The 18,589-nt window shown below is 39.4% G+C and overlaps 1 protein-coding gene across 2 annotated transcripts in view; it reads left to right on the plus strand.

Annotated features, from left to right (window-relative positions):
- polrmt (polymerase (RNA) mitochondrial (DNA directed)) overlaps nt 1-9,444 on the plus strand; it is a 48,890-nt gene extending 39,446 nt beyond the window's left edge. The window contains exons 17-21 of one of the 2 annotated variants that reach the window (XM_035653058.1): nt 2,652-2,750; nt 3,172-3,244; nt 4,802-4,893; nt 6,160-6,233; nt 8,490-9,444. In XM_035653058.1, the coding sequence (XP_035508951.1) occupies nt 2,652-2,750; nt 3,172-3,244; nt 4,802-4,893; nt 6,160-6,233; nt 8,490-8,539 (388 nt within the window). In that variant the 3' untranslated portion in view covers nt 8,540-9,444. Of the gene's footprint in view, nt 1-2,651; nt 2,751-3,171; nt 3,245-4,801; nt 4,894-6,159 lie in introns of both variants that reach the window. The other variant, XM_035653056.1, reaches the window with a different exon arrangement.
- Nucleotides 9,445-18,589: the final 9,145 nt, after the last annotated feature.

Here is an 18,589-nt window from a genome sequence, read left to right on the forward strand (position 1 = left end):
TCACAATAAATTATTATGCCTCCTTTTGCACCTGTCATTTACTTAGTGGCAGTCCACTTCAATAGATGGTATTTGACCTTTTTGGATAAAGAAGGCCGACTGGTTTTTGCTCTTCTCTGGATAAGTGCTAGTTTGGGATGTGTGAATGACTGCTATGACGGGGAGGCGAAAGAAGAATGTGTAGATAGAGTTTTAAGACGACAGAGGAAGGGTGATAGAGGTGAGTAGAGGACAAAAAGAGACAGAATGAGAGACAGCAGCAGAGAGTTGTGGGAAGACAGGAGTGAGAGCACTGGAGACAGAGATGACAAAGACTGACAGTCGTCCTCCTCAATCTGACATCTAAAGTATACTACACATCCAGCAGTGTGAATACTGAAAAAACAGCCAGAGCAGAGGGGGAGATGCAGGGGAGTTCGAGTTGAGAGGAAGAGATGCCTATTTTGAAAGGTCGTCTCGCCTGAAACTCGAAATTTGCTGTCAGAGAAAGCATTAGTGTTTTACAGGCTGACATTTGGAGCTAAACTTGACGCTATGGCTGATTTTCCTCAGCTTCTCCTTCAATACACACACACACACACACACATAATTGCACTTGCTGTGATTAAAGATCCTATAAAAGCTCGTCCAGCGTCTAAATATGTAAACGGCGTGACAGACGGAGTAGTGACAGCCTTCAAGCAGCCCTCGTCTTGCTTGCCATTTCCTCCGTCCCTCTCATCTTTAGAGGAGTGCTGATTATCCAGACTTCTAAACTGCAGTGGAAAAAAAACATCAAATACTAAGCTCTACGCCAACTTTCAGTATCTCTTGTGATATGAACTGTTATCTATAGGGAGAACAGTTGCACTTTAGAGAGCTGCGGTTGCTAACTCTAAGAGTACTGACTGTGCACCTTTCCAGTATGTCAGTCCTCTGGGATTTAAAGGTGACATGTTTGTTTTGTGCGTGAGGGAAGGGGAAATAGAAAGGGAAACGAGAAAAACAGACAGTCTTGTTCTAAGTGTAGCTAGCCGAGTGTGCTTGCAAATAAATTTCCAGGAATCTTGTTTTTGCTTAGCTCAAGCCCACAACAGCAGAACTTAAGGCACAAAGATAAAAGTATAACATTTCCAGGCCAAAAATAAAACAGGCGGAAGGAAAACAAGACTGACAGACAGGCATCGTGTGCGCCTGTGTGTATCTTTGGGTTTGGCCCAAGCTCTCTCCGCACTGTCTTCATTCCCATTAGAAGAGCGTTCTGGTCTGTGGCAGCCCAGAGGATTTGAATGGCACAGGCTCAGGGTAATGGGAACATGGGGATACAGATTGGCAGGATGCTTTTTCTACCGCCAGTTCCATCATCAGTAGCAGCAGCACTGCATTCATATTACCTTGTACTATTTCTTTTATACCACTTCTATATTTGTATGCTCTCATATTGACTATTGTTTAGAAGGCACAGAGCCACAGAGTCCCCTGGGGGTCACATAGTAGAAAATAGATACAGATGTTGAAATCCATGCGTATAAATAGATGTTTTTACAGCAGACATTTTTGCCTTGTCCAAGCAGAGAAAGCGCAGGTGTGACTAATAATATTAATGATGCAGTCAATAATAATGTTAATTACACCTGTGCCTTGTGAGTCTACAGCACAGCAATGCCCCTGTGTTAAAGGAATAGTTAATTTACTTACTTAAGTAACATTTACTTGTATGCTAATTCCCTTTCAGGCGTACAGTAAATCTAAGGCTACAGTTAGCTTAGCTTCGCACAAAGACTGTAAACGGCGGTAACGGCTGCCCTGGCTCACTCCAGTGTAACACAAGTCCCCGTACCAGTACCTCTAAAGCTCTCTAATGAACAATAATTTTTTTTTAATGTGTACAAAACTGAAGCGTAACAATGACAATATATCATTTAAAAAAAACATTTTTGTCTTTCTGAAAAATGTAATATTTTATTGACTTGTCCTAAAGATGGAGGATTGTACAAAACTGTATCTGATCAGAGGTTGTTTGAGGCAACTAGCTAATAAGGCCCATCATTTCAAATCACAGTCAACCATTAGCTATGTAGCAGAGTGATATCACAGGTCAAAGGTGTGCATTTTGATATAAGACAGTAAACACTTCTTTAAAAATTGTAATTTAGTGACCGCGAAATGCCCTGTCTATCTACAGCCTGTATTTGATTTGCTCCTAGTCCCTTCTGGGCTACTGTAGAAACATGGCAGTTCTACATGGCGGACTCCATGGAAGGTGACCCGCGATGTCTGTAGATAAAAACTGCTCATTCTAAGCAAAACAGTTCCTAGATTCAGTATGTCCAAACATTGCTCCTGGCTTTTACTTCTACTATCTACACATTTACTGTACTATTATGAAACTCCTCAAGGGTACAGTGCGTTTTATGTAATGGTTAATAAAACCTGCTGTCTTCCAAGCAGTGCACAACTTAAAAAGGGAATAAAAATATAGCTTTGCAAACTGTCTGCTCGGGAGTTATCAGCACAGTTCATAATGAGGCCACTTCAGACTTGTGAGACAACTTGGCTGAAACATCCCTTTTTATATTAGAAAGCATCAAAGGTACAGGTATCATTGCAGAAAGTAAAGTGTTTTTTATACTGTCAATACAATGTCTGCTTGGCTTTCTATCCTTTCTCAGGATGCCAGACACAGTTAAACAGAAGAATGCCTTCCCACCAAACTTCATCCACTCTCTGGACTCCACACACATGATGCTGACTTCTCTCCACTGCTATAGGTATCATTTAACATATCGTACTTAACCCATAAAACCCATGCAATCATGTTTCTAAAGGCAGTCTGAAATATGCTCCTGACATTGACTCTCCATGTATGCATGACCTCAAATAGCTTTGAGAATGTACCCTCTCATTTTGAAAGCAATTATCACTTCAGATGAGCATTGTATGATATCCGTGCAGTATAAGCTCACAGAATTGGCCTCTTGACAGGTGTGATAATTCATGATGGAACTCACGCAGGCTTTGCATGAAGGTCCGCTATGATTTTAGCTATTATTGTCACTGTAATACACCTTTTGCCAAAGTCTACCAGTTTTTAATGACCTTGTCTTCTCTTTCATGTATTTTTCTTCATCTGATTTCAATCCCTGCACATGGCTTTTCTTCAACCCTTTGTTCCCTCTCCTTTCCTCTCAGTGCTGACCTGACATTCGTCTCGGTTCACGACTGTTTCTGGACCCACGCCCTCACTGTGGACACCATGAACAAGGTATCAAATTACAGTCCAATCATTTTTTACTCCCACCGGTTCAGACTCTTTCACCATTTCTTGTCCGTATCATTCTGTCAGAGCTGTTTTCAACCCGTCTGATCGTGTATCATCAGGGTTTAGAATTCTCCTGTTTTTACTGATTAATTCAAGCTTAAGGTGACACATGTGATTCAATTCTTCTGGCTCTATCTTGCCTTTACATCCAGGTTGGTTTTTTTAAATATATATTTTTGCTGAATTGAACAGAAGAAGGATTGTGTGTTCTTAAAAGCTGTGAGAGTACTTTTACAGTGGATGCTGGTGATAAAAATACATTTTACATGTAGCATTATTAGTGCTAGGTAGAAGCCAGGTTTTGTGAAGCCACTAAAACAAATGACATATTTTCACTGTTTCATACATTTACTGGCTGCTGGCTGCAGGTAGCACCATTAGACAGAGCCTGTTGTGCTGAATAAATGACTGTCTGCCTCTGCTTGCTGAAACTAGCTTATCAACAGACCCAGATTGAGACACAGCATAGAATAAAATGGATCAAATTACCGTAAAGTCCCAATTTTCTGTAGATGTCAGTTTTATGTCTTCAGCCCATCTCAGAGGAGTTGCAACCAATAAAGCAGTTCCCTTTCAGTACATTCATTCTCTTGATATGTGAGTGTACGCCTCCGTCATTACACAGGTAATTGAACACAGCGACAGAGGAGGGGTATTAAATATCTTAGTCAACACCTAAGCACATGAAGAAGGTCCTTTTTATAAGTGCAAATGATCCTTCCTCAATTCAAGTTTTAATAAAGTGGTTCAAGGCATGACAGCTCCCACTATTACTGCATGTTTAGGATTTTTTGATGAATAGTGCACAAGTTAATCAAGCTCTATAATCAATTATTTGCTGATCAGTTTGTGTTTAGAGTATCAGTGTGGGATTTGTTGGCAGACTGGTGGCTTTGGATGAAATGTGTCATGTGTCTGTCTTCTAATATTTCAGGGAATAGTCAGGTTTGCTGAGTCTCTTTTCATTATTCTGCACCCCTTCTGCAGTGCAATGGTTTAATGGCACCAGACTAGAGAATTAGCACCGGCAGCTGTTTATCTCATAATATTAATCGTTGTGGATGGAAACAGACATTAATTTGCGTTTTCTTTTGTCAATTTTGTTTTTTTGAAATTTGGTTAAAATTCGCACTAGATTTTAATGAAAACATTTGAGATTTTGCAGTGTGTTCTACATACTAAAATGCATCCTGGGAAACACATGGGGAGGATTCTAATAATCTGCAACCAGCACAGAAATGAATAGCACTTCTTTTCCCCAGGTGATGCTGTGGTGTGTCAACAGCAATATAAATCAAATCTACACTTTCTTTTTTCTTTTTTGGTCAAATTCGCATTTGACCCAAAAAATTTAATAATTCAAGCAGGAATCGAGAAGACGTACAGAAAATTGTTTATACTCTGGGAGATGGTCCATTTTCCTGATTTGCTTGTAGGTCAAGTGTGTTGGCAAGATTAATTCAAAGTACACTTCTTTCTGCCTCTTCCTCCTCCTGTCAGATCTGTCGGGAACAGTTTGTCGCCCTGCATAGCCAGCCAATCCTTCAAGAGCTGTCCGACTTCCTGCTAAACCAATACTGCAGCAGCCCCCCGTGAGTTCACACACCTGCATGCTGGAACACATTCGACTGTTCACACTCATACATACATACGTTAAGTCTCAAGAGCAACACTGTGGTCAGTTATCTATCAGGTTTATGATGATAAAAATAGGTCTAGCTATCTTTTTTTCCCCACACATCTCCTTTTCAGGTACAAATAATTATTGTCATACAGTATCTACACGCTGAACATGCAACTTCCAAATGTACATAAAATATAAAACAGTCCAAGCAGAAGGTACACACAGAAGCAGAAGGTACACACACTAAAAGGTTATAAGACTATAAAAGTTAAATTAGCATGCCAGAGTTTCTCCTCCACTTGTCTGTGACGTTAAATACAAAATCATTTTTACCCCAGCCCCCACCCGCTCTCCCTCTCTCTCTCTCTCTGCTATCTCTGTCTCTGTCTCTCTCTCTTCCTCTCTCTCTGTCTCTCTCTCTGTCTCTGTGTCTCTCTTAGTGGCCTCAGGCTGGGTTATGCTCACCATCTGACTGTTTTTCTCTCTTTGGGATAATTGGACACCTTCTCTACAGCCTTTACTCCACAGCAGCCCTCGTCCTCTTTGTCTTTCTCCCTCCCTCTCACACAGACACACATCACTGTTCCCTAATCCTTGCAAACACATTATTCATTCTTGTAGGTACCAGAGAGAAAGACTTGTGGGAATAGGAAGACTTTTTGGATTCCTTCACTGGCTCCAATGTGTAAAATATTTTTCTTTTAACCATCCTTACAGTTTAGGCAGGAACTGATTAAATATAATCATAGTTTAACCCCCTGCCTAAATTAAAACAAATGGATTAGTCTACATGTTCTTGCTTTTCAACTTTCTACTATCCTAGAAGTTCTTTCAAAGTTCTACAAAGTGTTATCACCCTACAGAAAGAACAGTGTGTGGTAAAACATTAAAATGGCCTTTTTTGGGCGTACCAGTCACATCTCACATTAGCATGTGTTCTGCCACCTCTTGCACATCACATGAGAAGTACTAATTATGTGCTAATTCCAAGGCAGTGAGTCATGGGACTGGCTGTTTGGTCTGAAAAACAACTCACAACAACCTCAAAAATGATAATGTGACATCCAGGTGTCATAGTGGTTCAAATACGTGGGACCATCAGTCAGCAGAACCGGTGAAGACACTTGAATGAGACGACTCAGAAAGGCCAATTAGTACTTCTATAGACACTCAAACGTGTTCTTCTCAGAGTTTCTGAAGTCTTAACTTTTTTTGTTCTCCTCTTTTGTGGCAGGATTAAGGGCATGAAAAAGATGGAAGCGGAATATCAGAAGTTGAAGCAGCTGCTGGCCCGAGTGCCCCAGACAGGTCAGTTTGTATGCAGCTGTCTGGCTCCTAAACACTTGGTTGCACCAAAGCTCGAGTATTGTTTGAAGGAGCCAAATTACTCTGTGCTGTTTTTTTGTTTTTTTTATTGGATTGAAGAGGACTTGTATGTCCTGAAGTTCAGTTTGAGGTTAGCAAGAATGATAGGAATGTTATTAAATTGGGTTCTTGAACAATCCTGTATTTTCTATCCTGAACAAAATGAATTGCTACTTGTTATTGCCTATTGCTTGTATAGTCATCCCATTGTCTGTAGTCGGATGTCCAGCTGTCTGTGTTGCCCAGACATGGTATTCTGCCTGTTGATTCAAACAGGAAAAGCCATTGAGTTTGGCTGAAATTAAATTTTCAGGTTATGTCATGAGTGGTGTATTCATGCCTAGCAGGTCCAGATTCCCCAGTTTTCCTTTGACGCCACTGCAAGCGTCCGTCTATTATTGTCCAGTGTGGAGGTACAGTAGCAGCGCCTCTCTGTCAGTCAGGTGAATGGGGGCTTTGCTGTTATGTAACCCCTCGCTCCATTTCCATCTGTACCCTTAGTGTCTGCTTGGCACCGACAGCTGGGTTGTATAAATTGATTTCTGTTAATTGTGTCCCTCCTCTGCATAATCAGCTTATGTGGCTGAGACCAGTCAGGTGTGCTCCTGAGGGAGGGGTGTGTGCTTGTGTGTGTGTGTGTGTGTCCCTGAATGTCCACTGTGTTTAATGTTAAATATGAGACTCAATGGATCTGGACTCAAATCCATTATAAGCTTCACTATGAAGGATCCTGAACTTATTATTAAGGTGAGTCTGGTTTCACCGTGTGTAATCCAGCAGGAGGTCAGACGAATCAGGTGGATCTATGACCACAGAGACTGCAGAGCACACTGAATAACTTAGAGCCATTAACGTGCAAAGACACTAACGCAGCTAGAGTCTGACTTTGATGCTACAGTTGCTGACTTTTAGGATAGTAAATGCTTTAAGTTATTCAGTGTGTTCATGTCTTGACTCTTTTAAACACTGCCATTTTTTACGTTGGTGTCATTTAACCCCATTAAGGCTGTAAGTTTGTAAGACCCAAGTTGAGTAGTTGTGAAGAAGCATGTCTTTTCAGCTTTATGTGCCTTCACTTTGGTACACAGCGTTGCACATTATGTGATCGTGGTAACAGTCTGTCTATCTGTTATCATTATTACAGAAATATAAGATTGAAGTGTGTGCATTCTTAAGCTTTTTATGGCCTTTCCTCAATAATTCACGCCGTAGCTCCTGCTGGCGTATGCTGCTGTCAGAGAGGCAAAGAGTACACAAGGCAAAGTACAGAGTGCAGGACAGGGCATCATCCAGAGATAAAATTAGTAGTGTGTGTATTAAAGTTCATAGAAAATGTACTGGTGCCCAGTAAAACTAAAAAGTTGTATCTGATTTAAAAATTAAAGCTCCTGAGTTTGACCCAGTTAAAAAATAACTTCTCTTCTCCCACTCATGAAGATTGTAACCCTTGCCTTTCAGTAGACTCAGGACAAACTACATCCTACCTACATCCTAATGTTCTTAACCGTTTCCTTAATTGATCAACGACAGCATAGATGATAGATGAAAAATTGACCACAGTGCAAATTGTTTAAATGGATTATTTATCAGCATAAAAAACTCCTTGAAATCTTATTTTTAAGCAGTACAATATATTAAAAGCTTACAAAATACAAAGTGCATATTCCATCAGTGATGTTTTTTGGTCATTATAATCAGTATTTGTTTTCCAGCGGCAGTGCCAGTCTGTCAGCTGGTCAGTCCACCACTTTCGTCCAAACTGAAATATCTCAACTATTGGATGGATTGCCATGAAATTGTGTACGTCTGTACATGATTTCATGGTGTCCACAGGATAAGTCCTGCTGACTTTGACGATCCCCTGACTTTTCATGTAGTGCCACCTTGAGGTTGACATTTTATGGCTTTTACTGAAATGTTTTGACAAATATTGGATGGCTTGCTGTAGAATTTTCATTTCATTTTAATCACAGTGCTCGCTTCCCCATGTGCATCCCCCCCCGACACTTAAAGCACCCCTGTTCCTAAGTGCGTTGCTTGCGTAATTTATTTCTTTATTGACCAAATTTTAACACGATCGTATGTGGTGATTTTAAGTTTTCTTTTTATAATTAAAGCTGCAGTACATGTAATTTACTTTCTCTAACTACCATCCACTGACTTTAACCTGCTCTGACACTTTGCCTCTTACCTCTCCAGGTGATTTTGATCTCCAGCAGGTCAAAGATTCAACTTATTTCTTCAGCTGAGAGGCTTGTGAGGGCGAGCAAGCAGAGGCAGATGAGTGGAATTGACAGTGCAGCAGGGAGGCTGCAGGCCCCGGGGGCTCGACTAGCTTTGTCTCCCTCAGACATCCGGACATTGATCCAGCCGCACCCTGCCCGCCTCCTGGTCCACAGGCTGGAAACTGCTGGAGCTACTGGAGGCATTCGCAAACACTGAGCCCTGCCTGATTAACTGACTAGTGGGCTGATGGAATTGGTGGGGGGGGAATACTCATCCAAGCGACAGATGAGGGAATCAGCACCGGATGGAAATGTCTCTGAAAGACTTCAATCAGTGAAAAGTACCTCTTATAATGGATATATTCAGGTGTATATAAGTGTGTGTGTGTGTGTATACTTGTGTGTGTGTGCTGCTTGTGTGCTGTGTGTGGTGTGTGTGTGTGTCGTGTGTGTGTGTGTGTGCGCGTACATGACCCCCTACTGACTGAATCACATGTGAACTGTCTATTTCTTCATCACTCAGCAACACTTCTGCTACTCGATAAGACTGAGCCAAAGCTTTTCACCTACAAACTGTAATTGCTAGTGACTGGTGGTGTGTGAGCATTTGTCATGCTGTGAAGACCTCCACAGAGCGCTGACCTGCCTCTGCGACTCTCCCACCTAATCGTCGATCCCATCATTACTGGCTGGCAGGACGCTCTCTGACACAACGTTCAAACATTTAAAGGTTTTCTGAAGAAGTTTGAAGAAAGACGTTTGAGGTGGAAACAAAGATGTACAGGATACGGGGCTCTCAGAGAAAGATGAATGTGGAGGGATGAGCAAAGGGGCTCTTAGGCAGCATTGTGTGCCAGGGTACTCTTGACTCTTAACTTCTTGGACTAAACACTTGACAATTGCCTTTAAAATAAATGTGTTTCTTAAAATGTCTCGTTATTCATTCAGTGGTTCAAAGAAATCGCTGGTATTCTTAGTGTGCCTAAATAGGATGAATGACGGTCTGTTATTTTGTTATATGTATCTGCATATTTCAATTCTATTGTGTATCATGAGATGAAGGCCTCCTTTTAGATGCACCACAAAGGGTTTTCAGGCTTTGCTAATCAACTCAGATCTTATTTTTTCTGGGCCAGTGCCACATCTAGAAGTAAAAATAGAAGAAGTGCTATCTGATCATTGCTGGAAACGTTACAGCAGTTTCAGACAAAAGGTGCTGTGGATGTTCAAAGGCAAATGTAGGCTCAGACAAACAAAGCTGGCTGAGTGACAATGTAATGAAATGGAAATAATCTCCGAGGGGGCATAAATAGTGTGCTGATTAGACTGTAGAATTTGAGATGATTTGCACAGCAACATGCACATGAAGATATGTTCTGATGTGAATGAGATGTAGCCTGTGGCTTTTTATTGATTATTTTATTGATTTGGTAAAAATGATATAGAACCTAATGACTTGATTTTGAAGTGAAATCTTCTTTGAACTGTGCTGTCTGTGAGGATCAGCCATTAATATTTCCAAAGGCAAATTCTCACACATACACACACACACACAAATGGGTTATAACTGTTTAGAATTGATAATATAATCAGATTTCTCTCTCGTGTTTACAGACACTTTAAATGAAAGTAGACTTTAATGACACCAGGAAACAATAACTTGGATGTTGAACTTTTGTCTATTAAAGAAATAATTTGAAAATGGAAACTATTTTTCACTTTCTTGCTGAGAGTTAGTTGAGAAGTTACCATTGTTATATCTGTACACTAAATAAGAAACTAGAGCTAGTAGCTGCTTAGCTTAGCATAAGCACTGGAAGCAGAGGGAAAAGGCTAACTTGGCTTTGTCCAAAGGTAACAACATCTACCTATAAACATGTTCTAATTTGTTTGTATAATCTGTACAAAACAACAAATGGTCTGGTTGTACGGGGGAATACGTGCAGAACTATTTTTGGGTCAGGAACTTCCTGAAATGTATGCTGGTTGCCTGGCAACTTTACAATGACCACAGATTATTGTGTCGGTAGCTATGGAGCTTCTGTGTATTCTTTCTTTCTACCTCCCCCCGGTATTTTGTTACAATAAAACGTTACGGAGGAGGGAAAATAAAGCTGTCAGAGCTAACCAGCTCGCTAACCATCAGTTAGCTTTCGCCCAATCGCTTAAGTTTGCACACATTTTCAAAAGATCTCCATTCGTAACATCAACTCCATTTATATTATATTTCTCTCATAACTGCGAACCATTGTTATTTTATAGAACTGTTTACTTGGTCAGCGAATTTGATTTTGCCATGAAATTTAGCCATTTGAAATTCTGATGTGAGCAGGCCTTTAATGCTAAGCTAACTGATGGCTGGCGATAGCTTCATATTAACTGTAGACATGAGAATGATATCAATCTTCTCATGTGACCCAAAGCAAATAATATTGAATTCCTTTAAGTTGAGGTTGCCTTCATCCTCTGTGGATTTTGTGGTGGATTTTGTTTGCATTTATGTGCACAAGATGTTCACACCACACTTATAAACAGGAGATTTACATTCTTATTTAACCTTCATTTTCTCAAGGATCAGGTTATATGTGAAAATAAAGTTCACTTTTTCATAAAAGCATGAAAGTCTCCACACCTGTACAGTTTGGGGCCCTGAGTGGTTAACATATCACCTCAAATTTGGCACATATCATCTGAACTCTGAGCCAACTTGGTCTCCTTCCAGCAGGCGTCAGCCCAGCAAGTCTCTCCTCTCCTTTTGTCTCTTTGAGACTAGTTGTCAAGGACAGAGCCCTCTCCTGTAAAGTGCTATTAAGATCTCACATACTTATCACATATTACATTTCACAGCTTAGCTTCTGACACACAGTCCATGAGTGGATGGATGGATGGATGCTGAGGGTATAAGCGCCTCAATCAATAGCTGTGACTCATGCCAGAGGGACAGTGGGACGACTGTGCTACAAATTAGCTTTAAAATACTGCCAGTGCAGCACTTAAAGTGTCAGAACATGTAGCTGGGTCACTGCGGAGGGGGGCAGGTCAGGGAACATACACATTTAATGTCTGTTTTTGTTGAGATGGCGTTTGTGTTTTCGGCGTAAACTACTGTTGACTTTCGCTGAGTAGAGTAAACAGGATATTGAAGATGTCCTTACTGCAAATTGCAGTTGCCGTGTAGCTTGATGGGCCTGTCTCAGTTTCTCTGGGGTGATTCCAAGGATGTCTGCTGTTAGATCTGAGAGCTGCAACGGTCCAGCCTGCAGTAATGGAGCAAAGCTTGTAGCAGGATATAGTCAGATAGCTTCCATTACGGGTCCTCTCCAGAGATTCACACATCTTGTTGATGATGATTTTGTATTAGGGAAATATATAGTACAGAGGTTGTTGAGTTTGACATCTCTTGAGAGAGGAAAATGCAATTATTCACTACCTTTTAAAAAAATGTTTCCTTTTCAGTCCACATGTTCAGTTTTTATGCCTGCCTTAGCCTTTGTTTATGCTGATATCTCTAAAACACAAGATTTTCAAGTATCCTTGTTTTACAGCATTTTGCCTGCAACCATGAATGTGCTTATTGATTGATTGAGGCCTTCAATCCCGGGCAGTGCAGTTAAACATGAAGCTCACTCAGAATGTTTAAGGCAGCCAGACTTAGATGGGATGTTTACGTGTTAACATGTAGTAACACTACAATATCATACTATAATATTAGATTCTAAGAGGCGTTTAAAAGTTAATGTAATAATAAGTTAATTGCTAGAATGTGGTATATTTTTAATAGGTTATAAACAAGCTGTCTTGAACACTTACTAGCTTTTTTTCTTTTTGGAGCTTTATAGGATGGAGTTTGCTCAGTTTTCATCTGCTGATGAATACTCAGTAGCTGAAAGCTCTCCATAAAGCTGGTAGTTGTGGAGCATCTACTCCTGTGCACCAAGTGAAAAAGACCGAGATGCAGATGAATGCTCTGAAAAAAAAACTGAAAAAAGAGTTAAGATCATCAAGCTACTATTTCATTGTGTTAATCCAGCTGGGCTGCTTTCTGCCCACAGTCCAGCTACACCAGGGAGGTTTGAAATTGCTCATAAGTGTGAATCCGACTGTCCCTCTATCTGTTAGCCTTGTGATGAAGCAGGGACCTGTTGGGGGTGCTTCCCTGTCTCACACCCACAGCATGCTGGGATAGGCTTCAGCCTGTCACGGCCAGAAATAGACATAAGCTGTTGAAACAATAGACAGCCATGATTGCATTAGTTGATAGAAAGGGGTTCCTTTAAAAATCTAAAAAGTGATGAATATTTGTCATGACAGACATATTAGTATGGAACACCTGTGTTGTTTAACATTTGAATTTAATGTTTGCTGATATGATAATATGTGACTGTACCATTGAATTGAGAAGGAAGTTTATCATATCTAGCACAGACAGTAGGGTGGGGCTTTTAGCAAGTTCTTTATTCCAGCCACAGGATCATCGGGAAGTGGACACTATGGAAGTGTTGGGCGCTATGTGCCAGGTATACCAGAACTGGAAGCCACTCTCTGATAGCCGGACCACTCACTCTAATTGAGAGCACCATGATTTCCTTGCCAGGCTCCTGGGCTCTCCCGGCCTATCTCCCGCCCCATGGCGTCATGAGCGGCCAGCACTCAGCGGCACTAGCAGGGGAGAAGAGTGTGCACAGTCCTGGAGGGAGCAAGTGGGGCCAGAGCTGTCTGACAGCAGGAGGCAGCACAGTGGAGAGGGAGGCAGGTGGTACAGTGTTGGCAGGTGTGTGTGTGTGTGTGTGTCAGGTATGTCAGTGTGAGATGCCTTTGTCTGACCTTTCTTCTGACTGACAGGCTGTGATGAGTTGATTAACAACCATCAAACATATACAGTACACACACATCTGGTGCCTGATGCTGTGATGCTTCAGTGAACATGCGCTTCCAAAAGAAGGGGGTCTTTCTTCTCTATAGATGTTTAGATCTAATTTAAACCTAAGTTGTCTTTTTATCTTGATATAAATGTGAGATTTATAACTTTGTGGATGTAGGGGCTTCTACTGTGGCAAAATAGCTAGTAAATTATGAGCAGAAAGTAATAAATCTACAGAGGCTTCTTTAATAATCCGCCTTTAAAAAGAAAAGTCACACACTAAGTGTTTAGAAACCATCTGTCCTAATTGTACTAAAAGTTGTTCCTTGTTCATACTACAAAGCAATACAAGGGTTTTCAAATGCATTCTTCTAGTGTTGTCACCAAAGTAAGTGACAATTCGTGCCTTTCCGTCGTTTTAAGATCAACTCAATTTTAGATAGTTATCTAGTGCTAACTAAAAAAAAAAAATGTTCACATAGAAACCAGTGGCGGTGGAGGGAAGTGAAGTCGATCTAAACTTATCTTTCAGCAATCAGTGGGATCGGGAAGCACATTTCTTCAAGAATCCAAGTGGTTCTTGTAAATTCTTTATAGTTCTCGATGAATAGACATCAAATTACCGTATATAAGAGAGAACAAGCTGCATACTAAAATACTGACAACTGCACATAAATAGTTTTTTTTTTTTAAAATATCACATTTTATAATGAAAGCAATCAAATACTTAACATATTTATTCACTATTTCACACAAGAAATATTGCAATCTTTTACTGAGTTTGTAGGGGTTTTTTTTATCTCTTCATAACCAGGCAGATAACCAGATGTTATTAAATCAGTAAGAAGTAAACAATCAATAACAAAGATTCAGAGGCCATTGTAACTCTGACACATTAGCAATAAAATCACGACTAACAGAAAGCAGAGGCATTCACCATCACATGCCTTTATTGCATTAAGAAGTTCTGTTTCTATTAAGAATATGCAAAATTATTTACTAGTAACCTGTTTGTGCTTTTCCAATATGCTAAACCAAATTATTTACCTAAACATAAAGCAGTGGAATCATACTGTATTCAAATACAATTTATTTGATTTCCTTTTTACATATATTGCAGTGGGATATAACTGACAATGATGTTTGCATTGTGAGGAGCTTGCATTTTTTTTTACAGCCACACACACAAAGAATATAATACATGTATGTGGAGACTACAATATATGCTAGGCACTAGGTATGCACAGTACATGTTATGGGATGTGACAGTTGTAGAGTGGCTCAATAAAAGAAAATCAGGTCCCTGACACAGAAACGCTTGTACTGCACTGTGTCTGCTTTCACAGACAGTGGCTGCCTGAGATCACCTGTTTGCTTCAAGGGAATTTATGGTTACTGGTGAAGATCTCAGCGTACATTATTTGACCTACATGTGTCTGTAGTGTCTATAGGATTGGTTTTGGTATTGCTGTTGGATTTGTACTCTGTATTATTGAATGCCATTACACACACTAACAGGTCTGAGATCTGAGAACAAAAGCGAAAGAAGAAGGGATGTAAAGTAAACAACAAATATATGCTGAATGACTGTGGTTTGATATTGAATCATGTTGTATTGTACCCTGTAAAATACAGAAACAATTAGTATAAAAAAGTGCATTATATATTTTTTAGTGTTGGTGTTATCGTATTGGCCAATAAGAGAAAAATAATCTGAACTCATTAGCATGAATGTACTTGTGTGACAAAAGTTAGCAACACAGAAATCACACCATTGCTCAATCCATAAGAACAGCCCTTGTAGGTAAACATTTGAAACACTCTGAATCCCCAAGCTTTACTGTCATTGATGAACCCAAACACACAACTGAATAAAAATTGTAATGGAAAATACTTTGAAAAGGTGTAGCATTGAAGACACAAAAAAGGGGATTTACAAAGAAAGTCATTAAAAAAAATTAAAAAAAAACTGTTGAAAACACAACAACCTGGTAAATACAGATCCGTCGATGTTGCTGCTGCTGTGTGTGTGGGGCAAAGACACCATCCTTCCCAAAGCCTGGAGGGTGTACTGAAAAAGCAGAGTTGTTGTAGCATTTACATAACACAAGTATGTTTGTAAAGTTGCAAAAAGAGGGAAAAGGGCATTTACAGAGTTCTGGGCAACATGCTAATCAGATGGTCGAGGTAACAGCATAGAAGGGGGAAAAATCTAACGGACCAGGCTTTGCAAATGGACTGGGGTGTGAGATTAGAAAAATAAATAAACAAATAAAACAAACACAATAGAAACCATGCAGACCTCACAGCAACTGGCACAGGATTATATACAAACTGTGGGTGGTACTGTGAGCGACTGTAGAAACAGAAGTGATACATCTTTTGTAATGCAAACGGTTTTGTTCTGCTTTAATTATATGCTCAAGTAATATCAGTTCATACCAGCTGATAATATGCATTTTGTCAAAGGTTAAAAAGATATTCAGACATTTTCTTTTTCATAATGTCTACAGTTACAGTTAACTAACCTAAATTAATAAATAGGTTTACATGATGAGCACTACGAAATAACAACCATGTCAATAAAGTTATTGTCATTAAAGAGTGTGTTTTAAATCAGAATATCGCTTATCAAGTTCCTCCAAAAACAGACTTTAAACAAATTCTAAGTGAAGTTTGGTAAATCCATCCAAAATGTGAAATATTGCATCTTCATTAACGCCTGAAGGATACAACAGAACATCGTCTGCATAAACTCACACTTCTTCAAACAGTTATTGCTTTGTGTGAAAATAAACATCACTTTCAGACAACATGACTGAATGGGTTTAGTGGTATATTCTCTGATTTGTAAGTTTAGTCAGCGTGAATAATTCAGTCTGTGACATGTCAGTCATATCTTAACATTTTGAAACATTTGCATACAAAAAATTACAGGCCTTGAAACTTTGGTTTCACTCTGTTCATTCTTCATCGTTTATTTAAATTGTGGAGTTGTTTAGGATCAGTGCGCTTCAGTTACTAATATATGCTAGTGATTTGAGTTTAACTATTGACTGTTTTTTTGCAATCCATCCCGTTTCTACCTCCTTTCTTTCTCCCTTTGTCTGTCTTCCTCTATTGTGTGTTTTCCAATAAAGTAAAACATGTCTATAAACTTACTGTCACTGTATGTATTTCCTGTCCTAAGATACTGCCTCCAGGACACAATGTGAAGTTGAGTGAAACACTAGTCTCATAACAACCCTTTATATTAAATATTTTTGAGCATCCAAATAGGTTCCACAGGGAATAATTTGGGCATAAAACATAAACACAACAGACTTCAAAAACGCTGTATAAAAATACTTAAGAAACCTTCAACTTTATCCCATTTGGAACTCTCAAGGCGGATAACAATGCAGGAACTGAAACTAAATATAATGAAAATGCAAAAAAGATCATAGAAGAGGAACTCATCATTGGCACTGTATAATGAAATCCAATCGAAGGAGAATAATAACAGTCCCAAACAGACCTGAGGGATTCCAATTTCCACTCTCATTACTCAGTAATGGTTCAGACATTAGTGAAATGAGGTGAAGAGAATGTCAGGTCTGGGAGGAAAAGGTTCCCTTCCTAATGCTTTTGGACACAAATCAGCGGCATCCGATGAACTCTTATTGAGGCATTAATGACAGAGGCACACTGCAATATAGATCCTGCAAAGTACCTGCACTGTCCTTGGCTGATGATCAAAACAGTAGCGTTTACAGTAGGGTTGAGCTCTGCAGGAGTTTCATTATCAGTATGAATTGACTTTGGCATAGTGACACATTGCCTGACTGCTGCTGCGAGACATGTGTGATTCATGGTTAGAAAATAATGGATTTATATTTTGACAAAAGAAAAAATTCTTTGTCATTAACTGGCAGTGAATTATAAGATACAATAAATACTTTCACAAAGTGTGGGGTAGTACTACTCACATGATTATAGTCCATAACCCCTTACTTTATAAACCAAATCTGCTATTAAGAGGAATTGTCTTTTAGTCAGGTATATTTTTATAAGATTTTAACTCATTAGTCTTAAAGCTGCATTAATTAATTTTTGGACACTTGGGGGCACAAACAATTGGCTACTTACACATCTAGCAGTATCATTATAATCCTACTTTCTGGCTAACTGACAGATATATATGATATTTACTCGCCTTATTATGGTGTAGTCCTGTAGAAGCAGAGTAGGAATTTCTGGCATGACTGCACCTACTTACAAGGTGCATGGAGAAAAGAAAATTCTAAACAGGTCAAAACTCCACCAACACTTGTAGTATAACAACTTTATTTAACTTTACAAGAGGAGTTTTGACCCCTTCATATCTGGTTTATTCTACACCAACTCCTGAAAAAAATATCTGTCTCTTTAGCTTACAGGCCACAATGTGCAGGCCACACATAGTGGGGTCTGTGGGCTTTAAAGCCAAAACAATAAGCTTAAAAAGGACTAAAAAGCTCCATAAATATGCAGAGTTAAGCGATCATTCTTCTGTGGGCTTATCACTACAAGCAGCTCCCTTCATATTACCCATAGTCATCTGATTCACTGTTAATACAAAAAAAAAAGATTAATGCAGCTTTAAATTAAACAAACATGCAGACATTTCCTGTAGAAATCGATGGCTTGGCTGGACCTTTGTCCCACAGCTGTAATGTCAGTATGAAGGATATTCATTGTCTGTAATCTGAAGATCCTAGTTGCACGCATATTTATCTGTGGGGACTATCAGAGATGAGGAAGACTTATAAAAGAGGCCAACTAGATTCTGAAAATGCCAGTTTGATTTTAAATATACTCAATCACCCATTAATATCAATAGTCAAGGAGAAAATATGGCTTAAAATACTGAAATAAACGCAGTGTTTTTGTTTCTTATTATTGAATATTATCATTTTGTTCCTACAAATTTTGTCCATAAGGATACTTAACAATTTTTTTTTACGAAACCACAATTATTTACACATTTGTGAGAATCCCCTTTTACAGCCAGCCTGACAAAATGTGGTAGATACAGCAGTTAAACCCCAGTAAAGTGCCAACTTCTGATATCTGAAGCAGGTCCCTGATTTTCTTTTAGTCCCATCCGACCCCGAGTTTGCATTAAATGAGGTGATGAGAGGATAACGAAGCAGATATGTTGTTGACTATGTTATGAAATACAGTAAATAAAG

Source organism: Morone saxatilis, unplaced genomic scaffold (assembly GCF_004916995.1).
Source record: "Morone saxatilis isolate NCDOM2014 unplaced genomic scaffold, NCSU_SB_2.0 Contig12, whole genome shotgun sequence".
NCBI classification, from domain to species: domain Eukaryota; kingdom Metazoa; phylum Chordata; class Actinopteri; family Moronidae; genus Morone; species Morone saxatilis.